This window comes from Lissotriton vulgaris, chromosome 10 (genome assembly GCF_964263255.1).
Source record: "Lissotriton vulgaris chromosome 10, aLisVul1.2, whole genome shotgun sequence".
NCBI classification, from domain to species: domain Eukaryota; kingdom Metazoa; phylum Chordata; class Amphibia; order Caudata; family Salamandridae; genus Lissotriton; species Lissotriton vulgaris.
This window is the reverse complement of record NC_141698.1, coordinates 198,874,659-198,898,635: the sequence shown is the minus strand read 5'-3', so window position 1 is coordinate 198,898,635 and position 23,977 is coordinate 198,874,659. Positions and strand designations below refer to the sequence as shown.

At 46.0% G+C, this 23,977-nt stretch overlaps 1 protein-coding gene across 1 annotated transcript in view; it reads left to right on the top strand.

Annotated features, from left to right (window-relative positions):
* OXSR1 (oxidative stress responsive kinase 1) overlaps positions 1-23,977 on the top strand; it is a 783,663-nt gene that overhangs the window by 373,366 nt on the left and 386,320 nt on the right. Inside the window, exon 5 of the mRNA XM_086940877.1 lies at positions 5,921-5,976. Within this exon, the coding sequence (XP_086797003.1) occupies positions 5,921-5,976 (56 nt within the window). The remainder of the gene's footprint in view (positions 1-5,920; positions 5,977-23,977) is intronic.

The window sequence follows — 23,977 nt, the reverse complement described above, 5'->3', positions numbered from 1 at the left end:
GCATAGCGCCTTAAAGGCCACTCTCTGCCTCACTGGCAGCCAGTGGAGACTTTTTAGAGCAGGTTTGGCCGATTGGGTACGCGGAATTTTCAGCAGGGTGCGTGCTGCGCAGTTTTGAACAATTTGCAATTTCCTGAGGGTCATCTCCGGGGCCCCCAAGTATAGCGCATTGTTTGAGTCCAGGCGGGATTGGATGAGACCTTGTACTGCCACCTTTTTGGCCTCTAGGGGAAGTAATGGGAGCACTTTCCTCAAAATTCTAAGCAGGCCAAAGCAAGTGGCAGATAGCCTTTTGGCCTGGGTGGAGAAGGAAAGTTTGTTGTCCAGCCATACTCCCAGGCTTTTCACACTTTCCTTGTGAGTAGGGGGGGGACCCAGAGCACTGGGCCATAAGGAGGTGAAAGACGTAGGGGAGGTTGGGCCTAGGAGCATGAGCTCCGTCTTGTCTCCGTTTAGTTTAAGGGAGGAGTTGGTCATCCATCCCTTAACGTCCTCAAGGCAGTTTAGTGTGTTCGCTATACGGATTGTTCTGATAAATGAATCGCTCCTCATACAGGGCCATGAAGAGGACCGCCATCTCTGGAGCATAACGACACCCCATGGCGGTCCCCTTCACCTGCATGTAGAAGGTATCCATGAATCTGAAAAAGTTCCGTTTTAATGCTAGGCTGGCCAGCTCGATTATGAATTTAGTGGGGACTCTTTGAGGTTTAGGCCTAGTGTCTAAGAAGAACTCGATGGCTTCTAATCCTTCTTCCTGGGGGATTTGTGTGTATAACGAGTTGACGTCAAACGCCATCATCCACTCATTATGATCATCAAATGGTAGATTTTCGATTTTATTGATGAAATCCGCCGTATCTTTGATATACGACTTGACCTCACTCATGAATGGCTTTAAGAATACGTCTATGTACTTGGCAGTCGGCTCAAGGATAGACTCACCCCCCGTAGGCTATAAGTCTTCCGGGTGGGTTCTGTAGGTTTTTATGTACCTTTGGTAGGAAATAAATTACTGGAACATGTGGGTTTTTCTTGTTCAAGTAATCGAATTCCTTTGGGCCTAATATGCCCTCATAGTCCTTCCTTTAATTTGATTTGTATCTCATTTTGTATCCTGTTAGACGGGTTTTCGGTTAGCTTCCTATACCATTCAGTATTACCAATTTGGCTATTGGCTTCTTCTACTTATTTTTCTTTCTGCCGTACCACTAGGGCGCCCCCGTTGTCGGCCGGCTTCACCACTATTGATGTGTCTTCACTTAATTGTTTGATTGCTGCCTGTTGGTCCTTCGTGATGTTTCTTTTACAGAAGTTTCTTTGTTTGCCTAACTGCGTGAGTGAGGAAAGAACGGCCTGTTCGAATGCCAAAATTTGTTTAGGAACCATTTGTGATGTGGGAGTAAAAGACGACTTATTAGATAAATTTGATGGCTCTGGTATTTTGGTGTTTTCTTTGTTATGGGGAAAATGCTTTTAGTCTAATTTTTCTAAATAGATTTTGGTCTTCTATCTTTAAATTGACTATATCTGTATTAGTTCTGGGGACAAATTTAATCCCAAGTTCAAGGACTGATTGTTCATGAATGGTAAGCTTTTTTGGGGAAAGATTAATGATTGATGAATCATTTACGATTTGTAATAGTTATTGTTGCGGGTTCTTATGTCCCATGCTTGCGGTTGGGGTTTGAACCTTACACGGCCCCTGCCCTCGCCTTTCTCTAAAAAAGTATTCGAACGTTTTGAGGTCCCTTCTCTGGGATCTGAATCTCCAGATGACTCTGAGGATGAACTCTCTGAGAAGTTAAGAAAACAATTTTTCGATCTTGCTTGGTATTGGGAAAGAGCGCGGCTGGATTCCTGCTGGGTGTAAAAATCTTCCCTCAAATATGGGTAAACAGTCTCAATATTGAATGCCTTAATATCTTTCTCAAACTTGTTGATTCAGTAATTTATTGTATTGTCCTTGAATGTTTGAAGGTCTTTGTCTATTTTCTCCTATAACTCTTTTGCTTCAAGTGTACTGTGGTTGTCATTAATAGCCTTTGTTAAAGCGTCAATTTCCTCCTGTTCTTTTGCACAGATTCTTTGCACGGTTTCTACCGTGTGGACCATTAGGTCCCGACTACATTTGGTGGCTATATAGCTGAAACCTTTCTTGTAAGCTGGGTCCTCTGTAAAGACCACTGGAACGTTTTTCACTTGGAGTCCCCAAGGTATTGTTCCAGATTTTAGGTGCTGGAACAAAAAATGTCTGTGTAACTCTGTTCGGATGTGTTTTTTGCTTAAACGCATCAATTTGTCTGTTTCATTCGGCTGTTGAGCATTTGTGCTTAATTTGAGTGACGAAAAAGGTGAAGGTCCTGCAATTAAATTCTTTGTGTATGCCTCTGTAAAAGACAACATTTCTTCCTCAGACATATTTTGATGGGCTCGGGACCAACCTATCTAGGAGGAGTACTCTATGCTGTATTTGCTACTACAATAGTTCAAGTGTTTAACCCTCGCGGAAGATTCACCGCTCTATATACTTTACAAAAAGTGGGGTTGTGTCATACACTGTGGCCGGGTAGGACAACGTCTAAGAGTTTAAAGAGAAAAGGCCGGGTCACTGTTTCGTTCTGCCGCTTTTTTATTTTGAGCAGAATCTCACCCTAAGGTAATTAATCCTTGGGTGCTATATACACTTTTTTTTAAATAATACAAGTTTCAACACTTTTTTTGAAATTTTGAGATTAGTCTGAGGTTTGTTCGTTGCCGTACAAAAGGCATAAATTTACATTTACTGTGAATACTTTTTACAACACAAAAACATTAAATTACATTTATCCATTTAAACAATACATTTACCAAACATCTTTACAAAGCTTCACGGTTGTACCCTACCAACTAGTTCTACCAGGCCTACGTGGTAAAGTTTTCATCTGATTTAAACCTGGTCACGCAAAGGCATCAAGCCTGTATACTTTTTTATTCCATTGCATTCATGGAAATGTTCTAGAGCCTTTTGCGGTGGATGCATTCGTATTTACGACAAATGTGCCAAAGCAGACGCGTTTCCAAGCCCGTATCTCATTTATCAGGCTTTTCTTCAGGGCTTTTAGTTGTGTACCTGTATGAAGATAAGGGGGGGACATGCTTTAATGTGGTACCTTCACATATACTGTCTCTGGAAGTGGGTTGTTGACGCTTATTTTTTTACCTTCCTGCGTTGTGTGTACAAGTCTGTTCTGGTTAATTCAGACTCTTGACTGGCGTTTTTTCTTTATTCTGTAAAGTAGAACACAACAATTGTATCTATTTTCTCCCCACTTTTTGTAAAATATTTTGATACGAAAGCGTGCCCATAGGTGAAGGGTCGCTTCCGACGACAATATCCGCCGTTTTTACCTCGATAATCCGCCGCAGAGTCCGCCCTTTCTTCACGAGCGCTGCTCGCCGGCTCGGAGCTCCTCAGGGTGTGGCCATCTTGGTTTGCCGCGTCGCGCGTCTCCCTGGTATCTATTCTAATGTAAGGAATCTGTGGCTAAAAGTCTTTCAGATGAACAACTTGTTTACCTTCAGTAACGCCTTATCTGGTAGACACTTTATCGAGCCGCAGATTCCCTACTGAACCTTCCTTCCTCCCTGTTCTGCGGACTGTTTGTAATTTTCATTTACAGAGATCCTTTGAGATATCACTTGGCACACTAGTCATTCCTTCTCAGCTTGGCTATGTGCTTTGGGTCAGTAAACAATCCAGAACAGAGGTCAGTGCGAGGCTGTAGCACCTATATAGGCACACACATGCCACTTCCTGCGCGGATGCTGACAAAACGCGGAGCCAAACAACACCACTTACCCACGCACAGAGGGATTGCTCAAAAATGTCTAGGTCAACGCCTGTGGAATATTCAAAGATAAGGAATCTGCAGCTTGATATGGTCTCTACCAGATAATGCGAGACCGAACGAAAGTAACTTGTTCACCCTGTCCAGAAAGCCCTTTGAGAATAAGTGAGAAGCAGCGAGGCAGAATGCGCCAAAGCCTGTTAGGCACAGGTACTTAATATAAACAGCTAAATTTCCAGTAATATCCTCATGCTCAGTCTTGCGTCGCTGTTCTTGTATAGTATTAGAATGCAAGTTTCCTGATCTCCGCCAATATCTTTGAATTGGAGGCTGCTGCCAGCTGGATTATGCAAACACACCACTCTTTCTAAGGGACAAGGAGCCTACCCAATCAAACTTTAACTATGCACATGGCTTTTGTCTGCTCTGGTCCGCATCAAGTCCCTTTTTCCTGCACGATAGGTGATGCTAGGAAGCCCTCCGACGTGACTCTTAAAACCGCATACATCTGCTTACATCTAGACAGGGTGCAAAGAAATGAGATTTAAATATCAGTGAGGGGTTGAAAACAGAAAGCTAATGTGAGGAATAATGTTTGATCTGCTTATGGGTCAAATCAACTCAATAATGGCGTTTTATTGATTTGAAATAATGAAACCGAGTTTGCTCCTCTAGGATTTTGCATCTTGATACTCTTCGATTACATTCTGATGTTTTCTATTTCATTAGTCAGCAAAAATTATTTTAAAGACGCTTTTCAAAATGACCTGAGCATTACTAGTGTTCTGCTGTGTGGATAGTATTCAGTGATATGACAGGAGGAATGCAGATGAAGCGCATGAAAGGAAAATCAAAGAAAGCCGGAAATGCTGATAAACTAGGGTATGAAGGAAGAAAACTAAAAGAACAAACCAATGGGGAAAGCAATGAATGTAAGGAATGGAGAAACTATGGAAGAACTCAATAAACGACAGAAGGGAGGTGAAGATGGGTGAAAAAATAGTTAAAGTGGTCGGTAAGATATTTGGAAAGGGAAGGCTCGAATGTTGGAAGAAAGGGACAAAAGACAGAATTAAATATAGGATGAAAAAAGTGGTGAGACTTGCTTATCCTACTTTTTTGCATTTTCGGGGTGCATTTAGCGGGACTAATAATGAGACCAACCTAGTTCCTTCCTCAAGTTATGTTATGTTAAAAGACTTAGAGTGCATGGCTACCTCAGCAATGGGGCATCCCAGCGCTGAGTTGTAGAGTAGGGAAGAAAAGGAAGAGACCGCTAGAGATCCGAGAATAGCCAGGTCTTCACAGCCTTTCTAAAAGCCCAGTGGTCTTGAGTGCCCCGGATGGGAAGAGGTACAAAAGGGGGTGGTGATGGACGGAGCATCTGAATCAATCGTCTGATTGTGGCAGGGTATGCTCAGACATGAGTCCCTTGCTCACTTTGCCACTGGATTCCAGTAAGCCGGGCTGAAGACTGCTGGAATGCCAGAAACCGGTCCTCGGAAGCTTGTTTCCGGTCCAGGGAAGACGTGGCTTGGCAGTTCGGGCTGGACTGTTCCCATGAGGCACAGGGTCAGACTGATTTGCATATAGCCATGTCTGAACTGGGGTGGCAGAGTGGGCTAAAGAACTGTGATGGATTAAACCCAGATCTTTTGACTGGGTGTGAGTGTTTGATTGATTCAGATGCTTCGTCCATCACCACCCCCTTTTGTACCCGGATGGGAAGAGGCAGGGAATTCCAGAGAGCGGAGGCAATCACCGTGAAAGTGCGCCGGCTGGCTCTGTCCCAACGCACCTGGGGCACTCTCCTATGGGGTCTCATCTGCGCCCATTGCATAATGGGCCCCATATGGGTCAATCTTTATTAATTTTTACAGGTGCCTAGAGGGCTATTAAAAGGGTATTGCTACTTGCAAATACATACATTGAAAAGACTGAGTAACTTGCAAGTTTTTAAATTCATTTTTAAGCAATAGTTATTCAATTTATTTTATTTGCTTATTAGTTTGATATGTAATTATGCTAGGGTGTTTGGGGCAAAATTCTTTGAAACTCGGGTGCATTATTATTGTTTTTATTTCCTACAGGGACTTGAAAGCAGGAAATATTCTTCTTGGAGAAGATGGCTCTGTGCAGATTGCAGGTACAATTTCAATTTTCTTTCGGGAGGATGCAAATCTCTTAACTTTGTAAATTAATCAGAAAATAAATTGAATGCTTTTGAAGTCTTGTTTCTCACCTTATGCTTTCATAATGTATTCAGCATTACCACTTGTTGCTCAATTGTGTTTCCTTAAGGCATGGCTTTTTTGGGAGTGTTTTAATTGCCTGTCAAATGTTTGCCCTGCAGTTTTCCACCACCACTATCTCCTCTAATGTATCTGCGTCACTTCCAAGTGGCCTTATTGTGGCTTTTTAGCACAATGTAAAACGGAAATGTATAGTATGGGCATGTAATTATTATGGAAGGTTTTACCTATGTCCGCAGACAACCAAAATCGTCCCTTACAAAGGTCCCACCTTACAAGACAATTTAATGCGTTTTCTCTTTAGTTTCATTTTTGTTGTGTTTTCTGACATAGTGGTTTTCTCTATTTTTTTTGATGCAGTAGTGAATTTGAGACCGCTTTAGCTGACTCACCAGACATTTTTTTTACTGCATTTATAGTATACCTAGACAGAGGAGCTTTAAGTCAGCGGGCTTCATCCAGTGGTCTGTTAAATTGCCATTTACCTGTTGCTTAAGCCCATCAAAGCAGACAGTATAGAGCAATGGGTCAGCCCAGTTTTCGTATTGGCTCCCTTTCCTACAAGTAACTTAGCAATGCTTGTACACATGCTTCACCTCTCCGAAAAATAATTCCTTCTCCTCAGTGACAAAGATGATACGAAGTGTGAAATTTTATTTGATTTTTATGCTAAATTTGAATGTCCGCAATTTTCTTTTGCCTGCAACATGAGTGCCCCGTTAAATGACCATTTATTTCCCAGCTCTTTTTAGGTCCCGCCTAGGGCGCACATGCACGGTCTCTGAGACATGCTGTATCTACAATGTGGACTTCGGGCACCACCTATCTTTTTTATTGGTTCCTGTTACCGGCCTTCATAAATGGCTGTTTTGTTTTGGGGTGAAAATGCTTAAAAGTCCTTCCTTTTGGTCTTTTGTAACCTCGCATGAGGACTGCCCCTGTTACATGTTCTCTTACTTATGGTATTCGGTGAGCACATTTTTTTTTTTTGGCCTGCTGCTGCTAGTTTTTGTTCTCCGACAATGCGCTTCGCACTTATCTTGTTTAGTATTTACAGCTTTTTTTGTGGTGTTTGCTGCTCGTTTTAGTTTCCTGACCACATGTTTCGATCTTATCTTGTGGCACGAGTATTGCATTTCCCATGGATCCTTGCTGCAACATACAAATAATCTTTAATACCCATCATATTAGCATCATTGACTGTTTTCTTGGCCTGTAATCCCTATTTTTGTAAACGCTGCAGAAGCTCACTTTGACTGTGATTTCAGACGTTCCTCGAATAACTGTGGTGCTTCTTGTCCTCGGACTACATTGCCCATGAATCGTTGCTGCTACATGACGCAATCTACATCAGTGTCGCAATTCCGGTATGTACCACAGCCCCATGATTCCATGGAGTTGATAGGACGTGTAATTGGCACTCGCAACTTCTTTTAATAGCAGCCTTTACTGTTGTAGCCAGTGCCTCTGACCTGGCATTGGCGAGGGTAGATTTTGCACTGATTCCCCCCCTGTCTTGCACGTAGAACCTGTTTAAGAGTGAATCTAAACAGGGACTGGTGTGTGCTTCCCATTAATATGTACCGTATGTCATTGTTACCACTGTTTTGGCTTGTGGACTGGCTTTCTGGTGACAATCTAAGTTCGCCTAAAATACATTCCCTTCTTAGTTATGGAAGACTTTGGACAGTATCTTCTGCTACACAGTTCAAGTGAACTCATGGACAAGTCCTTTCATAATAAGCTACAAACTATAAATTGCATTTTAGAATTGCCTTCAAATGTAATTACTTCTCGTTGAAATCACATCCTGAATCCAATTTTTTGGACGCAGTGCTCTCTTCTAGGGAATTTTACATCTGGGTCAGAATAAATTTCCCTTAATCAACACTCAAACTTTATGTAACCTTTGTGTTGGGACTGCATGATAGCTCTGCCAACAATGCCTACCAAAATGGGTCTTCCGTTGGCTATCACGCAGGAAGTAATAATATTTTTAAAAAAGCTGCCCTGTTCCCAAGGGTAAATTTCAATCCCTGGTGGCACAGCACTCAGGATAATGTGCTGCATGGCTGAAAACTTCTAAGGTCGCAAAGGTGAGACATGATTGCTATGCCAATGCATGTTTAAAGCTGTTTCTAAACTGTAGCTACCTGAAATGTGAATCCTTGGATACATGGGTATTTATTCTGGACTCTTTTTTTAGTGCAAGCATGATAGTTACGCAAAAGCAGGGGTGACCTATGCTTTCAATTTTATTTTTGTGGCACATGCTTGCAATTGAAAATAAAAGCTAACCATTACACCAGCTTCCTAAGAGCAGACGTAGGTTATTGCCAGTGCTTGTTTTTGCTTATGACTTTTGTAAGCACCTTTGGGCATGTGGAACGTGGATATGAAACACATTTTCTGGACCTGGACTCTATAAAGTTGTATTGCCAATTCATCATCTGTATCAACACACTTTTAAAAGTGCTATTACGGGTAGATATTTCGGTCTGATTTTGCCCAGAGTACTAATAATGCACAGGCTGCATCTTGTCAGGTATTTACTGTTCACAGCAGACACCCTGCTGGAGTCTAGAAACCATATATTTCAGGTTCTCCAATTCATTCAGCCTTTTGCAATTTTTCTAGCCTGTTAACAGACCTTTGAATTGTGGCCTTCACAAAATGTGTTGGTTGTACTGAAGGAAATGCGACCCCTCGTAATACAGTGCTATTGTAACTTTTTACTGCTCTCAGTTGGTTAGAACCGAACACTTGTCACCCTGTACACATACCTATACTTAACCGCATTAAAATATATAAATGATACTACAATAATTATCAATACCGCTATGTTTTCTCACCATTAAAATGTAACCACTTCTAAATAAGTATTTTGCCTGATCATTCGATTTCAAATCAACTTTTTCCAACATATTACAGTTGGCAATCCAAACCCAGTAAACCTTGTACTAAACATATTTGAAGTGAATTTCTTAACTATTAAAAGCTGTATTTAAAATACAATGCAAACAAATTCTCTTTCAATAGTTTTTGAAAATATTTTTCTTCTGCTATCTGGCATTGCGACCCTGCCTGCTGCTTGCTTATATTCCTCCTCCCCTGTGTTGAGTGTGACTGTTCGTCTTCATTGCTGCAAACTCTCAAAAGAATGTAGCACAAGTTTGCTTGTGAATAATTATTGGGCAACCCTATTTTTAGCTTATGTGATGATTTCCAAGTCATGTCGCTCATCTGAAGAATCTGACTTAGCAGGCAAGCGTGTCCTTTAGACAGGAAAACGTTAGATGGCATCTCATAAGAGTACAAACGAGCCATACTTTCTTCAAGAACCATTATTCAAAGCATAGAAGAAGGGCTCCTCAATATGAGTGGCTATCTATCCTCCTCAGTCTGCCTCTTTACACAAATCTAGGTGTCAGCCCTCACCCTTCAACCAACACATTGCATGCCACATTACCTTGCTAATCCAGAATAAGGTAGGGCATGGGCATACCGTACAGGAATACTAACTCCTACATCTAGCCTTCCCTCTCTCGATATGTTTGTAACTATGGCGCCTTCAAGGAGCCCAGGAGAGCATCATCAGTGTGGCTGCAGTTAACATAGTGGGCATGTTGCGCAGAGCAGGCCTTAAAGGGTGAGTCAACGCTGATCTCTACATTTGTTTTTTTATTTCCTCTACTCCCTTGACAAGTGATTGTGTGTTGAGAGCCATAGACTGGAGCTTGTCAGTGTTGTAAGATCAGTATACACCCCTTACCCTAACCCCATTCCCTGTTTTTAGGTCGAGGACCGTAGGCTGCGCTTGCGCAGTCTGTCAGAGATTTAATGTTACTTAGTATGGGGGCATTAACCCGCCCCTCTTCTCTGGAGTTCTGGACTTTTTATTAAGGTCCAGAGGTGTCCGGGACAACACCCGAAGACCCCTGAGTTCTACCTGTCTCGGTGCACAAATAAACAGAAACACAGGCTTCTCGATGGTGGCGTCAAAGACCAAAGGTTTATTACTGCAGGGACACAGAAGTCACAGAAACTACACACAGGCAGATTCTAGGAGCCTGTTCCATTTGCACAAAGTTGGTTGCTCCTTAAATACACGTTTTTTAGCTGGGGGCAACATTCTCCACATACTAGTACATTTCTTAACCTTCATGTCCTAAACAATAAATATTTGGTGTTACACAGGAATCGTCAACAATATCTGATGTCAAAACGTTACGAATGAGAGGTTCCCACTGTTAGATCATAATCCCATGTCATCTTTTCATTCAAGAGCCGAACCGCCTCATCGTAAATTTCGTTACCTCCCCCTAATAAAGGCCCAGAAGGAAAGGAGCAGAGCCAGGTGCAGAAGATAGAAAAACAGGATAAGAGATGTTTGTGGGTCGTAAATGGGCAAGGCTACCAACTTCGGCCGCCTAATCATGATCAGGCCAACGAACACGAGAACCAGTATAGCAGGACTGGCCTCAGGCAGAGGAGGCACCTTTTGCCGAGTCATGCGGCCACAGCGTTTCTGACCTAAGGTGCACGTGTCACTAGCGAGGTGAATCGCCGGCTAAAGCCTACGTGTCCTTAAGTAAAATGAATTGATCAGAGGTCACTGTGTCCATTGACTATGTGAGGGCAAGAATACAAGATGGATGCCATATCTAAAATGGATGCCATCGGTGTATCGGAAATGTGGTTATAACAGGAGTGCTCTTGCTCGTAGCATAGCGAAAACACCAGGATATACTAAATGGACCATTTGCGGTTCACTGGTACTAAAATTATGAGTTTACGACAATGTTGAAAACACGGGTTCAAATCGTCACGGAACCTCAGACCCTCCTTTTGCCCTTACATAGGCAATTACTCAGTCTATGTCAGAGTCTATCTCGATGTTCATTAGGTCAGTGATATGTTGTTTCAGCATCATCCTTTCTCGCACCTTGTCTCCAAACACGGGTGGTTTTCTAAAACAGGTTGCAGCACAGAGGCTACACAAGGCAGGACCACATTGGATAATAAGGCAGCACGAGAATAGGAATACTAAGATAATACCAACGACCATCAGAACCTTCCATCCCCACGCTGATAGTAAAGTCCAAAGCCATTCCATTAAGGACCAATTTCCCTTGTCTACATGAATAGAGTCGGAAATCTTGTGTAGCTTAGAGATTGCTTCGTATGCGGTCGGAGCATTATTGGGGATAGAAACACAGCAGCTCGATTGGATCATTCTGCATACCCCACCTCGATCTGCAAGTATTACGTCAAGAACCATACGATTCTGTAACGTCATGAGACGATCCGCTTGGAGCTCAGCTGTTAAATTACTAAGGGCACCAGCAGTTTCTGTAATAGTAGATTCAACTACCCGTGTTAGCTGACGTAGATTTCTACTATTGGCCATAGGCCCCCAGAACGGAAGGAAACCTTTGAAGAAGTCTCCAGCTTCCTGACCAGCGGTATCCTCTTTGCTGAAAACACCTCTTGCTACTCTGGTCTTGTGATAATCTGGGGAAGCAGTGTATGTCGGCAACAGTCGAGCAATATAGCATGATCCCGAAAAGTCAGCAGGCAACCATGTATATGCCCTATCCTGACAGATGAAGTAGGTACCCTTAGCAGTTAGGAAGGCAGGGGAAGAGTTTGACGGATACACGTAAGTTTCAACACAGTCACTCCTCCCTAGCCGAGCTCTTGGATTTCTCCCATTACCTTGCAAGCAGAATTGACCTCGGTGAGGTACGACCCAGACTGGAGTGGAGCTCTTACGCTTGCTTTCACCCAAACTAATGCTATACTCCGTAGAATTCCAACTCAGATAAACTCGTAGTTCATCTCTAGGGACAGATGGGGAGTTATTGACGTCTTTAATCATGTCAGTTATTCCCTTTATCAAGGCTTTATTAACGGAGTTATACTTAGCGGAACGTGGCGGACGCTGGGGATAGGTCTCGAGAGCATAGACAAATACAGTTTGGAAGGCCCGACATGATCCATTATAGCTAAAAGGCAAGACCAGGTAGGGAATGCCTTTATCCATAGTGTGTGGTATCAAACCACATACCCAGCAGTCTGTTGTGTTAACTACCAGTTGGTGCTGATGCAAGAGCTGTACAAAAGTGTTATTTATGAATTCTGAGCATCGAGCTTGCTCATGTTCGGGGAACGGATGAAAGGAATGAAAAGAAGCATCAGTAGGAGAAACAAGATCAAGGGGAGGTACTGTAGTTATTGGTGCAAAAATTAAATGGATACCAAAGACGATTCCACCCACCAACGTTATTAAAACATTCAAAAACGTAATTGCACATTGCATCAGAAAACATTTGCTATGAAGAATCTTGTATAGCCTATTTCTGCGAACAAAAATTACATTCTCTCGGTGCAGCCCAGGAAGCTCCATCTTCTACAACCGCTCGCGACCACTGATGATATGTACGTAGTTGAAAATGCCTCTATCAGCCCTGGGAGTTCCCAGAACTAACAGAAAGACCGACCTTGTGTCTGGCCCCCGCAGATTCAACTAGGCACAAAGCCACGACCCTACGGCGACCCAGACGGCAAGGTAATGATAACAACAAAAGTACACAGAGAAATACAAAATATTTAACAAGCTTCCTGGCTGTAGGCAATGTATTAGATCAAAATATGAAGAATAGGCAGTTTCCTGCTTTATTTGTCCTTAAAATGAGAACGTAGGTTGTATCCTAATTTTCCTGGAGTAGTTTGATCCGGAAATAGTCTGTTTTCAGCAGGAGTCACAAGGTTCGAGTTCGCAGAGGATGCAGTGTTCTGTTCAGGGATCAAAGGAGCAGCTTCAGAAGGGGAGTCAGAGTTCGGTGAATCAGTTATCAATTCTGCATCACTGAAGGGAACATATCTAGGAACCGGTTCGGTATCAGAGGCACCAATTCCTTGTCTAACCCAATTATCATAAGGGAGTGGAAGGGGTACACGCTTAGTATGAGTCACGTGGACCCAATTCTTCCTTCCAGCCACACGTACAGCAGTCCTTGTTGCCAACAGCACTTGAAACGGGCCGACGAACTTGGGTTGAAGGTTCCTGGTCCGTCCAAAGTTCCTGATGACAACGTAGTCGCCGGGTTTCAGCTGATGACCTGGACTTTCCGGAGGCTTGGGCAATGCATCGAAAACCTGTTGGTGAATGAGACTCAATTTAGCAGTCAATTCAAAAAGGTAATCAATTAGCATTGGGTATTCCAGTTGTTTAAACTCCCTAGGTCTTGGTACCCCCCAAACATTAGCGGGCCGACCGAACACAATCTCATAGGGGCTAAGCCCTACTCGGGAATGCACAGTCGCTCTTGTGGATAACCGGGCCAAAGGAAGTGCGTCTGGCCAGGACAAGCCCGTGGAGGCTTGTATCTTAGCCAGTTTCAGCTTGAGGGTGCCATTGTACCCTTCAACTAAACCTGCTGACTGGGGGTGATTCGCACTGTGAAACTTCTGCTTGATACCCAAGCCTGCACACACACTCTGCATAACTTTCCCTACGAATTCACTTCCGTTATCTGACCATACAATCCGTGGCATACCATACCTAGGGAAGTATTCTTTTCGGAGGATTTTGGCAGTGGACATGGCAGTATTGTCTTTGAGTGGATATGCTTCAATCCACCTTGAAAAAGCCCAGACTACCACTAGAATGTATTTAAGGTTGTTACATCGATCCATGTGAATGAAATCCAACTGAATCACTTCGAAGGGGCAAGAAGGAGGAGCGAAGTGACCAGCGGGTGTGGGGGATTCCCTTGCCAGGATTATGCATCAGGCATATCATGCAGTTTCTCACCACTCTTTCCGCACATTTACTAATTCCATCATTCTTCCAGACTGGAGCCAACATCTTACAAATCCCTTTAGAACTGATGTGCGCTGCTCCATGCGCCATAGTTACTACCGCAAGCACATACGCATCAGGCAACATCCAACGCTGCTGTTCTGACAAATCAATCCAACATCCACTCGAGTCCAATTTACCCGTATTCTCTTTCCATGCAAGTTTTTCCTCATCAGTCGCTTCTTCCTGAATTGCTTTCACGCTTTCCACTGTGTCCTCACACATTCCTGATTCAGTAACCCATCTTACAGACGTTGCAACATACATCCCACTCATCGTATTCCTAGCTGTCTGTTTAGCTGTCTCATCAGCAAAGGCATTTCCACGACCAACATCATCCGTGATTGCTCAATGAGCACTGCACTTCACAATCGCAACTTCCATTGGTAAGGTTAGAGATTCCAACAAGTCATTGACTAGCTGACCATGCTGGATCTTAGTCCCATGGGACGTATTAAAACCTCTTTCCTTCCACAATCGGCCAAAACTATGCGCTACACCGAACGCGTACTGAATATCTGTGAACACATTCACTCTCTTTCCCTTAGCTAAAACACACGCTCTAGTCAATGCAATTAATTCTGCAGCTTGGGCTGAATTCTGACTCACTCTTGCAGTCTCCACAATCGTACTCAAAGTCGTTACTGCATAGGCAGCTGTTACATCACCATTCTCCAATTTAAAACAAGACCCGTCAACATACAACGTGCCATCTGGATCTGATAATGGAGTGTCTTTAAGATCAATCCGTCCTTTTGTCTCCTCTTCAGTTCTGAAACAACAGTCATGGGGTTCAGAATCACTCGACTCCTGGCTAGTCGGCAACAGTGTTGCTGGATTCAATACATTGCATCTTTTAATCTGAATATGACTTGCTAGCAGTGTCCGCTCATAGCCTGATAATCTAGCACTGGTGAGGTGCTGAGTCTTCGTTCGGTTCATGAGTGTATCCACGGCATGTGGAACCATGACCACTAGCATGTTGTTCATGACCAAACCAGCAGATTGTCGAATGGACGCTGCAGCTGCTGCCGTAGCTCTCAAGCAACTAGGCAACGCTCTAGCTACCGGGTCTAATGTTGATGAAAAATACGCACAAGGGCGTTGTTTATCACCAAATCGCTGCGTCAAGACACTCCACGCACAACCTTCTCTCTCGTGAACATAGTGTAAATGCCTTACTGTAGTCGGGTGTACCCAACACAGGAGCTGAACACAGTGCATTTCGTAACTCAGAGAAACTTTGCTGACATTCGGCAGACCATGGCACCGGACTCGGAACACCTTTTCCAGTCAATGCCACCAATGGTTTTGCCAAAAGAGAGAAATTTGGGATCCATTGCCTGCAGTATGAGGTAATACCCAAAAACGCACGCACTTCTCTCTGCATGCTAGGAACATTCATCTGCGTAATTGCTTTTATTCTTTCTGGGGTCAACCTTCTTCCCTCCTTTGACAAGAGATGACCTAGGTAGGTCACTTCTTGACAACAATATTGCATTTTGGAAGGTGACACCTTGTGATTTAAATCAGACAAATGATGCAGTAGGGAAATTGTAGCTGCTTTGCAAGTTTCCTGGTCATCGGCAGCCACTAGAAGATCATCGACATATTGCACCAAAGCAGAACCAGGAGGAAGTACAAAAGAATCTAACTGACTTTTAAATGCCTGGCTGTAAATGGATGGGCTTTCACAATAGCCTTGTGGAGCACGTTTAAACCTGAAGCTTCGACCTCCTAGAGAGAAGCCGAAAATATCTCTGCTTTCTTCGGCTATCGGAATGCTGAAAAAGGCATTCTTCAAGTCGATAACTGAGAACCATGTGGCTGTAGCAGGAATCAACGTTAACAATGCAGTAATGTCTGGAACCACAGGAAACTGTGGGATCACAATTTTGTTAACCTCTCTAAGGTCGATTACAAATCTATAAACTGGAGGCTTTGAAGGATCAGTGCGTTTTAGAATTGGCAGTACAGGGCTGTTACAGACATTTCCTCTAGTTTACTCTATTACGTCTTTCTTGATCAAATCTTGCACTATCAATAAGAGCGCACGTTCACCTTCACTAGAGATCTTGTATTGTGGGATTCGTGGAAATTTGACATTTACTTTCAAAGTTACTACATATGGTGGAATTTCCAAAAGACCTACATCATTAGGACCAGTCGCCCAAAGAGTATCAGGGAGAGAGCGCAGCTCCAGCGGGAGCGCATCCATTGACAAGTACATCGGGGAGATGATTCTTTTACCCAATGTAAGCTGTACTCCTGACGGAGAACAGTACAAAGTCGCGTATAGGCGTTTCAACAAGTCTAAACCAAGCAGATTTTCATTACAACCGGTCGTCAAAATCAGGGGTGCTTTCAATTGACGAGGCCCAACAGAAATAGACAAAGGACCAGAAACAGGGTTGTGAACAGGGGCGCCTGAAAAACCTACTGAAACATTTGTTAAGCCGGACAAAGGTGCGCCAGGGAGTTTCGCATGTATGATAGAACTTTTTGCTGCACCAGTATCCAACAGAAACGGTTCAACTACACCTGATGTGGCTACTGCGACATAAGGCCCACTCTGATCTACTGGAACTGATACTACTTCCTCTCTTTGTCCATGGCTGTCCTAGTACTCATTTTGCTGAAATTCCTCACTCACTTCACAGTAATCCTCAATGTGATACTGTTGAGATCTATTTGGTTGTGCAGATTGTCCGTTTCGCTGATCAAAATAATTAGAAGGGCGATCATTTGTTTGTGGAGGCAAAGCACCTCGTCCTCGACCTCTAGAATTTTGCGTAGAACCACCACGACCTCTTTGAGTTGCAGCAGCATTATTTTGTACTAGTACTGGACACTCCTTCTTATAATGACCTTCCTTTTTGCAGTAAGCACACTGATTCCATTGGTATTGCGGTCTTTGAGAACCATAGTCGGTCCTCTGATATGGCCCTTGCTGTGTGTTTGTCTGATTCGTGCGAGGCGGATATGCTTGCTGCAAAAGGACTTTAGTTTTTAAATCTTTTGTTTTCTTTTCTGACTTTTTTCTCTTCTTTATCCCTATTTTCATAGTACTGGGCAGTTGCAAGTATTTGCGCAGTCGTAGAGACAGCCCACGCACTTTCAGAATCTTTTAATTTATTACTGAGCTCTGGTAACAAATTGCGCACAAATTTATCAACAAATAATCTCTGGCCTCCTTCCGTGCTCATATCCTGACCACTGTGATCTACGAAAGTTTCTTCAAATCTAGTGAAAGTCTGAGACACTTTCGTCCTTCTGCCTGCATGCGGACAATTTGTCCCAGTTAACGCGCAATGCTGGCATCAGAGTTTTCATTAAATCTATTATTCTACCGGGCAAATTAGCAATTAGAGGTTCTGGTTTAGAACCACCAATTTGTTGACCATCTGCCGCTATTATAGCTGCCCAATCACCACCAAGGGCAACTGGATGATTTTCTCTACGAATTTTAGCCCAAATTGGTTGCGGTACTACATTGCCAAATAGCATGTCAATATCCGCTAAATTCATTACGCAAGCTTCAACCGTCTGGGCCAACTCTTTGTAATATCCAGCGGGATTTTTACGCGGATCTGGCAAGGCCTGTTTTACCGCTAGCACTTCAGCTCGTTTCCACGGAATGTGCATCCACACTCTGGAACTGGGCTGGAGCGGCTGCAATACCACGGACCGCATCAGCTTGAACGGCATCGCGCCATATTGGAGGAACTTCTCTCATAGGATATTGACGACCTTGTTTTGTGCTACGTTTCTCTAAATCTCCTGGGGAACGGAGGGAAGGATCAAATCTAAAACCTAAAATCAGTTCCATTGCTTCTTTTATCTCCTGACCAACTATCATACCTGCAGCAAATTTTTGCTGAACATGAATTAATTCATCTGGAACTTGTTCAGAACCATTCTCCTCCCACTCCTCACGCAAGAGGGAACACATGACATCAGACACATAGCGCTGTGTCGGTTCATTCCATTGCACAAATGTATCTAATACATCTCGTACATCATATCTTCCAACTTTCGAAATCCACCTAAGGGCTGTAGAATCTAATATTCCCCGTTCTTCAACACTAGGAAGCTGACTACGTCTCTGAACAGTTTCAGAGACAGGACTCCTAATCAGAGTTTTGTAAAAGGGAGATAGAATATTAGAGACAGAATCCGTGATTCTCCGACGAACAGAAAGCGGAGTCACATAGCTTGCAGAAGTTTGAAGTAGAGTAGTAGTCGGGACAGAAGAAACAGCAATAGTAGGGGTAGCGGGCAAAGTAGTTTGCGAAACAACAGGTAGTAGCGGTACAGGCATAGGCAAAGGAGCTGGCAACCCTGGAAGAGGGGGTGCCGGTGGAATATTGTTAACCACAGGGAGTGCAGGTGCTTGATTCAAGGGAACAGGAGCAGGTATACCCGGCTGTCCAGCAACCGGTAACAAAACATTAGGCAGAGGTGGAGCCGTAGCACCCTGTGCATACGGTGGAGGTGACATCAACAAGTAAGACAACAGGGGATCCTTTTCAGGGTCCTCTACTATCTTAACAGTACACGATGGCAAGGCAGGGTAGCACTTGTCTATCGCTAAATTACGCTCTCTATTGGCTACCTCTATCGCTTTCTCAGATTCATTGAGTTGCAGCTGCTTGGCAGACTGTTCTAAAGTCAACTCTTGCTCTTTTTGCTCTTTCTTCAACTTTTTAATCTCTTTGTTTAGATTCTTTTTGCCAGCAACGGAAAGAATCAAACATTGCCGGCCGGGCTTTCTTCTTAAACAACTTTATTTCTAAATTATCGAGAATTTCAGGTTCAAAACTACCATGTAGTGGCCAACTAAGGACACCATCTTTTTTCGTGTAGCGGATCCATACCTCATTATAAGATATAGGACCCACACCGTGCTTGCAATAAAGATCATAAAGAGGAGTTCCAGTCGGAGGAACCAGACACGAGTCCTCCAACCGGGAATCCCTGTTGCAACCAAAACATGAAAACATACAGTTTTTCCGACTTACCATTTTATAAACCGGAACACAGAACAAACACAAACAAAGGTGCGCACTCGAACTAAGAACTTAGGCCTACCAAAGTGAACAAATGTATCGATACCCAAACCAAACCAACAGATTATCGTAACTAGAACAACCAGTGATAATCTTACGAAACCAAACCAAACCATAGAACTAAAAGGATTATCCAAACAGGAGCAAACCCTTACGAAGTAACCAAACAACTAGCAACCACTTAATACTTAACTGAGGCACTGAAGACGTCACCAAGGAGAAACCCGTCACGTCTCGCCGTACTAAGGTCTGCACCTCGGGTCCAAGACAGGGCGACAGTCAAGGCAGCGGACCACTGCAGCCGTCCGAACGGGAACCCTCGTGGAAGAGAACGTCGGGCCACTTTTGCGATATGCTGGGATCGATGAAGTGGGGCGCCTCCCTCTGGAATCTTCACACGAAGCTTCTCCAACTCTTCAGGCTTTTGGACCGGTACCGAATGACGTCGCCCCACGTGGGGCGCCAATTGGAGTTCTGGACTTTTTATTAAGGTCCAGAGGTGTCAGGGACAACACCCGAAGACCCCTGAGTTCTACCTGTCTCGGTGCACAAATAAACAGAAACACGAGCTTCTCGATGGTGGCGTCAAAGACCAAAGGTTTATTACTGCAGGGACACAGAAGTCACAGAAACTACACACGGGCAGATTCTAGGAGCCTGTTCCATTTGCACAAAGTTGGTTGCTCCTTAAATACACGTTTTTTAGCTGGGGGCAACATTCTCCACATACTAGTACATTTCTTAACCTTCATGTCCTAAACAATAAATATTTGGCGTTACACCGGAATCGTCACCAATATCTGATGTCAAAACGTTACGAATGAGAGGTTCCCACTGTTCGATCATAATCCCATGTCATCTTTTCATTCAAGAGCCGAACCGCCTCATCGTAAATTTCGTTACCTCCCCCTAATAAAGGCCCAGAAGGAAAGGAGCAGAGCCAGGTGCAGAAGATAGAAAAACAGGATAAGAGATGTTTGTGGGTCGTAAATGGGCAAGGCTACCAACTTCGGCCGCCTAATTATGATCAGGCCAACGAACACGAGAACCAGTATAGCAGGACTGGCCTCAGGCAGAGGAGGCAGCTTTTGCCGAGTCATGCGGCCACAGCGTTTCTGACCTAAGGTGCACGTGTCACTAGCAAGGTGAATCGCCGGCTAAGGCCTACGTGTCCTTAAGGAAAATGAATTGATCAGAAGTCACTGTGTGTCCATTGACTATGTGAGGGCAAGAATACAAGATGGATGCTATATCTAAAATGGATGCCATCGGTGTATCAGAAATGTGGTTATAACAGGAGTGCTCTTGCTCGTAGCATAGCGAAAACACCAGGATATACTAAATGGACCATTTGCGGTTCACTGGTACTAAAATTATGAGTTTACGACAATGTTGAAAACACGGGTTCAAATCGTCACGGAACCTCATCTCCATTGGCTGGCCTCGTAAATGTTGGCCAGCCATTGGAGGAGAGGGGCGTCACTCCCTTTAAGCCCCGTCTTTTCCCGATTCGGGGCGTTTTTTCTCTTCTTTCTCTCCCTGACGTCATCGGGAGAGAGCAAGAAACCTCATCACGCTGCCTGCACGCTCAAGTCAGCTCTCTGAATGGTGTTCCTTATTAACCAATCAGAGGGCCGACTGGCGCGTGCAGGCTGCGTGAGCAGACTCCGCTCCCAGACCCTTGGCTCGTCACTCGTCCACGTCTACTTTTGATGAGGAGGCTTGACTGCAGCAGGGCAAAGCAGGAATCCATAGGTAAGAAGCGCCCGTTGTGCAGTCGTGACTCTCGGACATGCTGCATGCGGCACTGATTGCAGGTTTCCCCCATATCTTCGTGTCTTTCAGCCTTTTAAAACATCCGCCGCTCGCTGGACATCAAATGGTACAATCATCTCGCAACCCTTCATTGCCTCGTGCTGGCTATAGTTGTAAACACTTTTCCCGTTCCAAATCTACCATCTCGTGTTTTCAAGCCTTCAATAGCTTTAGTCTTAAATTGGACGGTAGCCCCTCACCCACTTTTCTATTTGTCAGATCAAGTCCATGTTCGAAAAAAATGCACCATGTATCCTGCCCCCTCGTTGCTTGTGTTAGCTCCCCTGCCCCCCACTCGTTGCTTGTGCTTGCTGTCCTGCCCCCCTCGTTGCTTGTGCTTGCTCCCCTGCTCCCCCATTGCTCGTGCTTGCTATCCTGCCCCCCTCGTTGCTCGTGCTTTCTGTCCCCCCTTGTTGCTTGTGCTTGCTTCCCTACCCCCGTTGCTTGTGCTCGCTATCCTGCCCCCTCGTTGCTCGTGCTTGCTGTCCTTCCACCCCCTCATTGCGTTGCTTGTGCTTGCTCCACTGCCCCCGTTGCTCGTGTTTGCTGTCCAGCCCCCCCGTTGCTCGTGCTTGCTGTCCTGCCCCCCACGTTGCTTGTGCTTGCTCTCCTGCCCCCCCTCGTTGCTTGTGCTTGCTCTCCTGCCCCCCCTCGTTGCTTGTGCTTGCTCTCCTGCCCCCCCTCGTTGCTTGTGCTTGCTCTCCTGCCCCCCTCGTTGCTTGTGCTTGCTCTCCTGCCCCCCCTCGTTGCTTGTGCTTGCTCTCCTGCCCCCCCTCGTTGCTTGTTTTTGCTTTCATGCCCCCTCGTTGCTTGTGCTTGCTCCCCTACCCCCCCCCCCCGTTGCTCGTGCTTGCTGTCCTCCCCCCTTATTGCTTGTGCTTGCTCCCCTACCCCCCCATTGCCCATGCTTGTGTCCTGCCCCCCCGGTTGCTTGTGCTTGCTGTCCTGCCCACCCTTGTTGCTCGTGCTTGCTGTCCTCCCCCCTCGTTGCTTGTGCTTGCTCCCCTGCCCCCGTTGCTTGTTGTTGCTGTCCTGCCTCCCTTGCTGTCCTGCCGTTGCTCGTGCTTGCTGTCCTGCCCCCCCCCTCGTTGCTTGTGCTTGCCCCCCTGCCCCCGTTGCTTTTGGTCGCTGTCCTGCCCCCCTTGCTGTCCCCCCCATTGCTCGTGCTTGCTGTCCTCCCCCCCCCCGTTGCTTGTGCTTGCGCCCCTGCCCCCGTTGCTTGTGCTCGATGTCCTGCCCCCCTTCCTGTCCTGCTGTTGCTTGTGCTTGCTCCCCTGCCCCCTCGTTGCTCGTGCTTGCTGTCCTGCCCCCTCGTTGCTCCTGCTTGCTGTCCTCCCCCCTCGTTGCTTGTGCTCGCTGTCCTGCCTCCCCTTGCTGTCCTGCCCCCCACTTTGCTCGTGCTTGCTGTCCCCCCTCCTTGCTTGTGCTTGCTCCCCTGCCCCGTTGCTTGTGTCGCTGTCCTGCCCCCTCGCTGTCCTGCCCCCCTCATTGCTTGTGCTTGCTGCCCCCCTCGTTGCTCGTGCTTGCAGTCCCCCCCCCCTCGTTGCTTGTGCTTGCTCCGCTGCCCCCTGTTGCTTGTGCTTGCTGTCCTTCCCCCCCCCTCGTTGCTTGTGCTTGCTGTCCTGCCCCCTCATTGCTTGTGCTTGCTGTCCTGCCCCCCCTCGTTGCTTGTGCTTGCTGTCCTGCCCCCCCTCGTTGCTTGTGCTTGCTGTCCTGCCCCCCTTGTTGCTTGTGCTTGCTATCCTGCCTCCTTGTTGCTTGTGCTTGCTATCCTGCCTCCTTGTTGCTTGTGCTTGCTCCCCTGCCCCCCGTTGCTCGTGCTTGCTGTCCTGCCCTCCCTCGTTGCTCGTGCTTGCTGGCCTCCCCCCCCCCCCCCCACCCCCCCCTCGTTGCTTGTGCTTGCTACCCTGCCCCCCGTTGCTTGTGCTCGCTGTCCTGCCCCCTTGTTGCTTGTGCTTGCTGTCCTGCCCCCTCGTTGCTTGTGCTTGCTGTCCCGCCCCCTCGTTGCTTGTGCTTGCTGTCCTGCCCCCTCGTTGTTTGTGCTTGCTGTCCTGCCCCCTCGTTGTTTGTGCTTGCTATCCTGCCCCCTTGTTGCTTGTGCTTGCTCCCCTGCCCCCGTTGCTCGTGCTTGCTGGCCTCCCTCCCCTTGTTGCTTGTGCTTGCTTCCCTCCCCCCGTTGCTTGTGCTCGCTGTCCTGCCCCCTCGTTGCTCGTGCTTGCTGTCCTTCCACCCCCTCGTTGCGTTGCTTGTGCTTGCTCCACTGCCCCCCGTTGCTTGTGCTTGCTCTCATGCCCCCCTCGTTGCTTGTGCTTGCTCTCCTGCCCCCCCTCGTTGCTTGTGCTTGCTCTCCTGCCCCCTCGTTGCTTGTTTTCCTTTCATGCCCCATCGTTGCTTGTGCTTGCTCCCCTACCCCCCACGTTGCTCGTGCTTGCTGTCCTCCCCCCTTGTTGCTTGTGCTTGCTCCCCTACCCCCCCATTGCCCATGCTTGTGTCCTGCCCCCCCGGTTGCTTGTGCTTGCTGTCCTGCCCCCCCTCGTTGATTGTGCTTGCTGTCCTGCCCCCCCTCGTTGATTGTGCTTGCTGTCCTGCCCCCCTCGTTGCTTGTGCTTACTCTCCTGCCCCCCCCTCGTTGCTCGTGCTTGCTGTCCTGCCCCTCCCTCGTTGCTCGTGCTTGCTGTCCTGCCCCCCTTGTTGCTCGTGCTTGCTGTCCTGCCCCCCTTGTTGCTCGTGCTTGCTGTCCTGCCCACCTCGTTGCTCGTGCTTGCTGTCCTGCCCCCGTTGCTCGTGCTTGCTGTCCTGCCCCCCCTTGTTGCTTGCTTGCTGTCCTGCCCCTTCATTGCTTGTGCTTGCCCCCCTGCCCCCCTTGTTGCTTGTGCTTGCTCCCCTGCCCCCCCTCGTAGCTCGTGCTTGCTGTCCTTCCCCGCCCCTCGTTGCTTGTGCTTGCTGTCCTGCCCCCTCATTGCTTGTGCTTGCTCTCCTGCCTTGCTATTGGCATTGTAATTGACAATGCAATTTATTTATGTTTTAAAAAAAAACCTAAATAAAAATGTCATGAGCAATGCCAATAGCTCTAACTTTAAAAATGCTGAGACCATTGCATTGTAAATGCTTGTTTTTTGTTGCTCTGGACATCATGTATTTGAT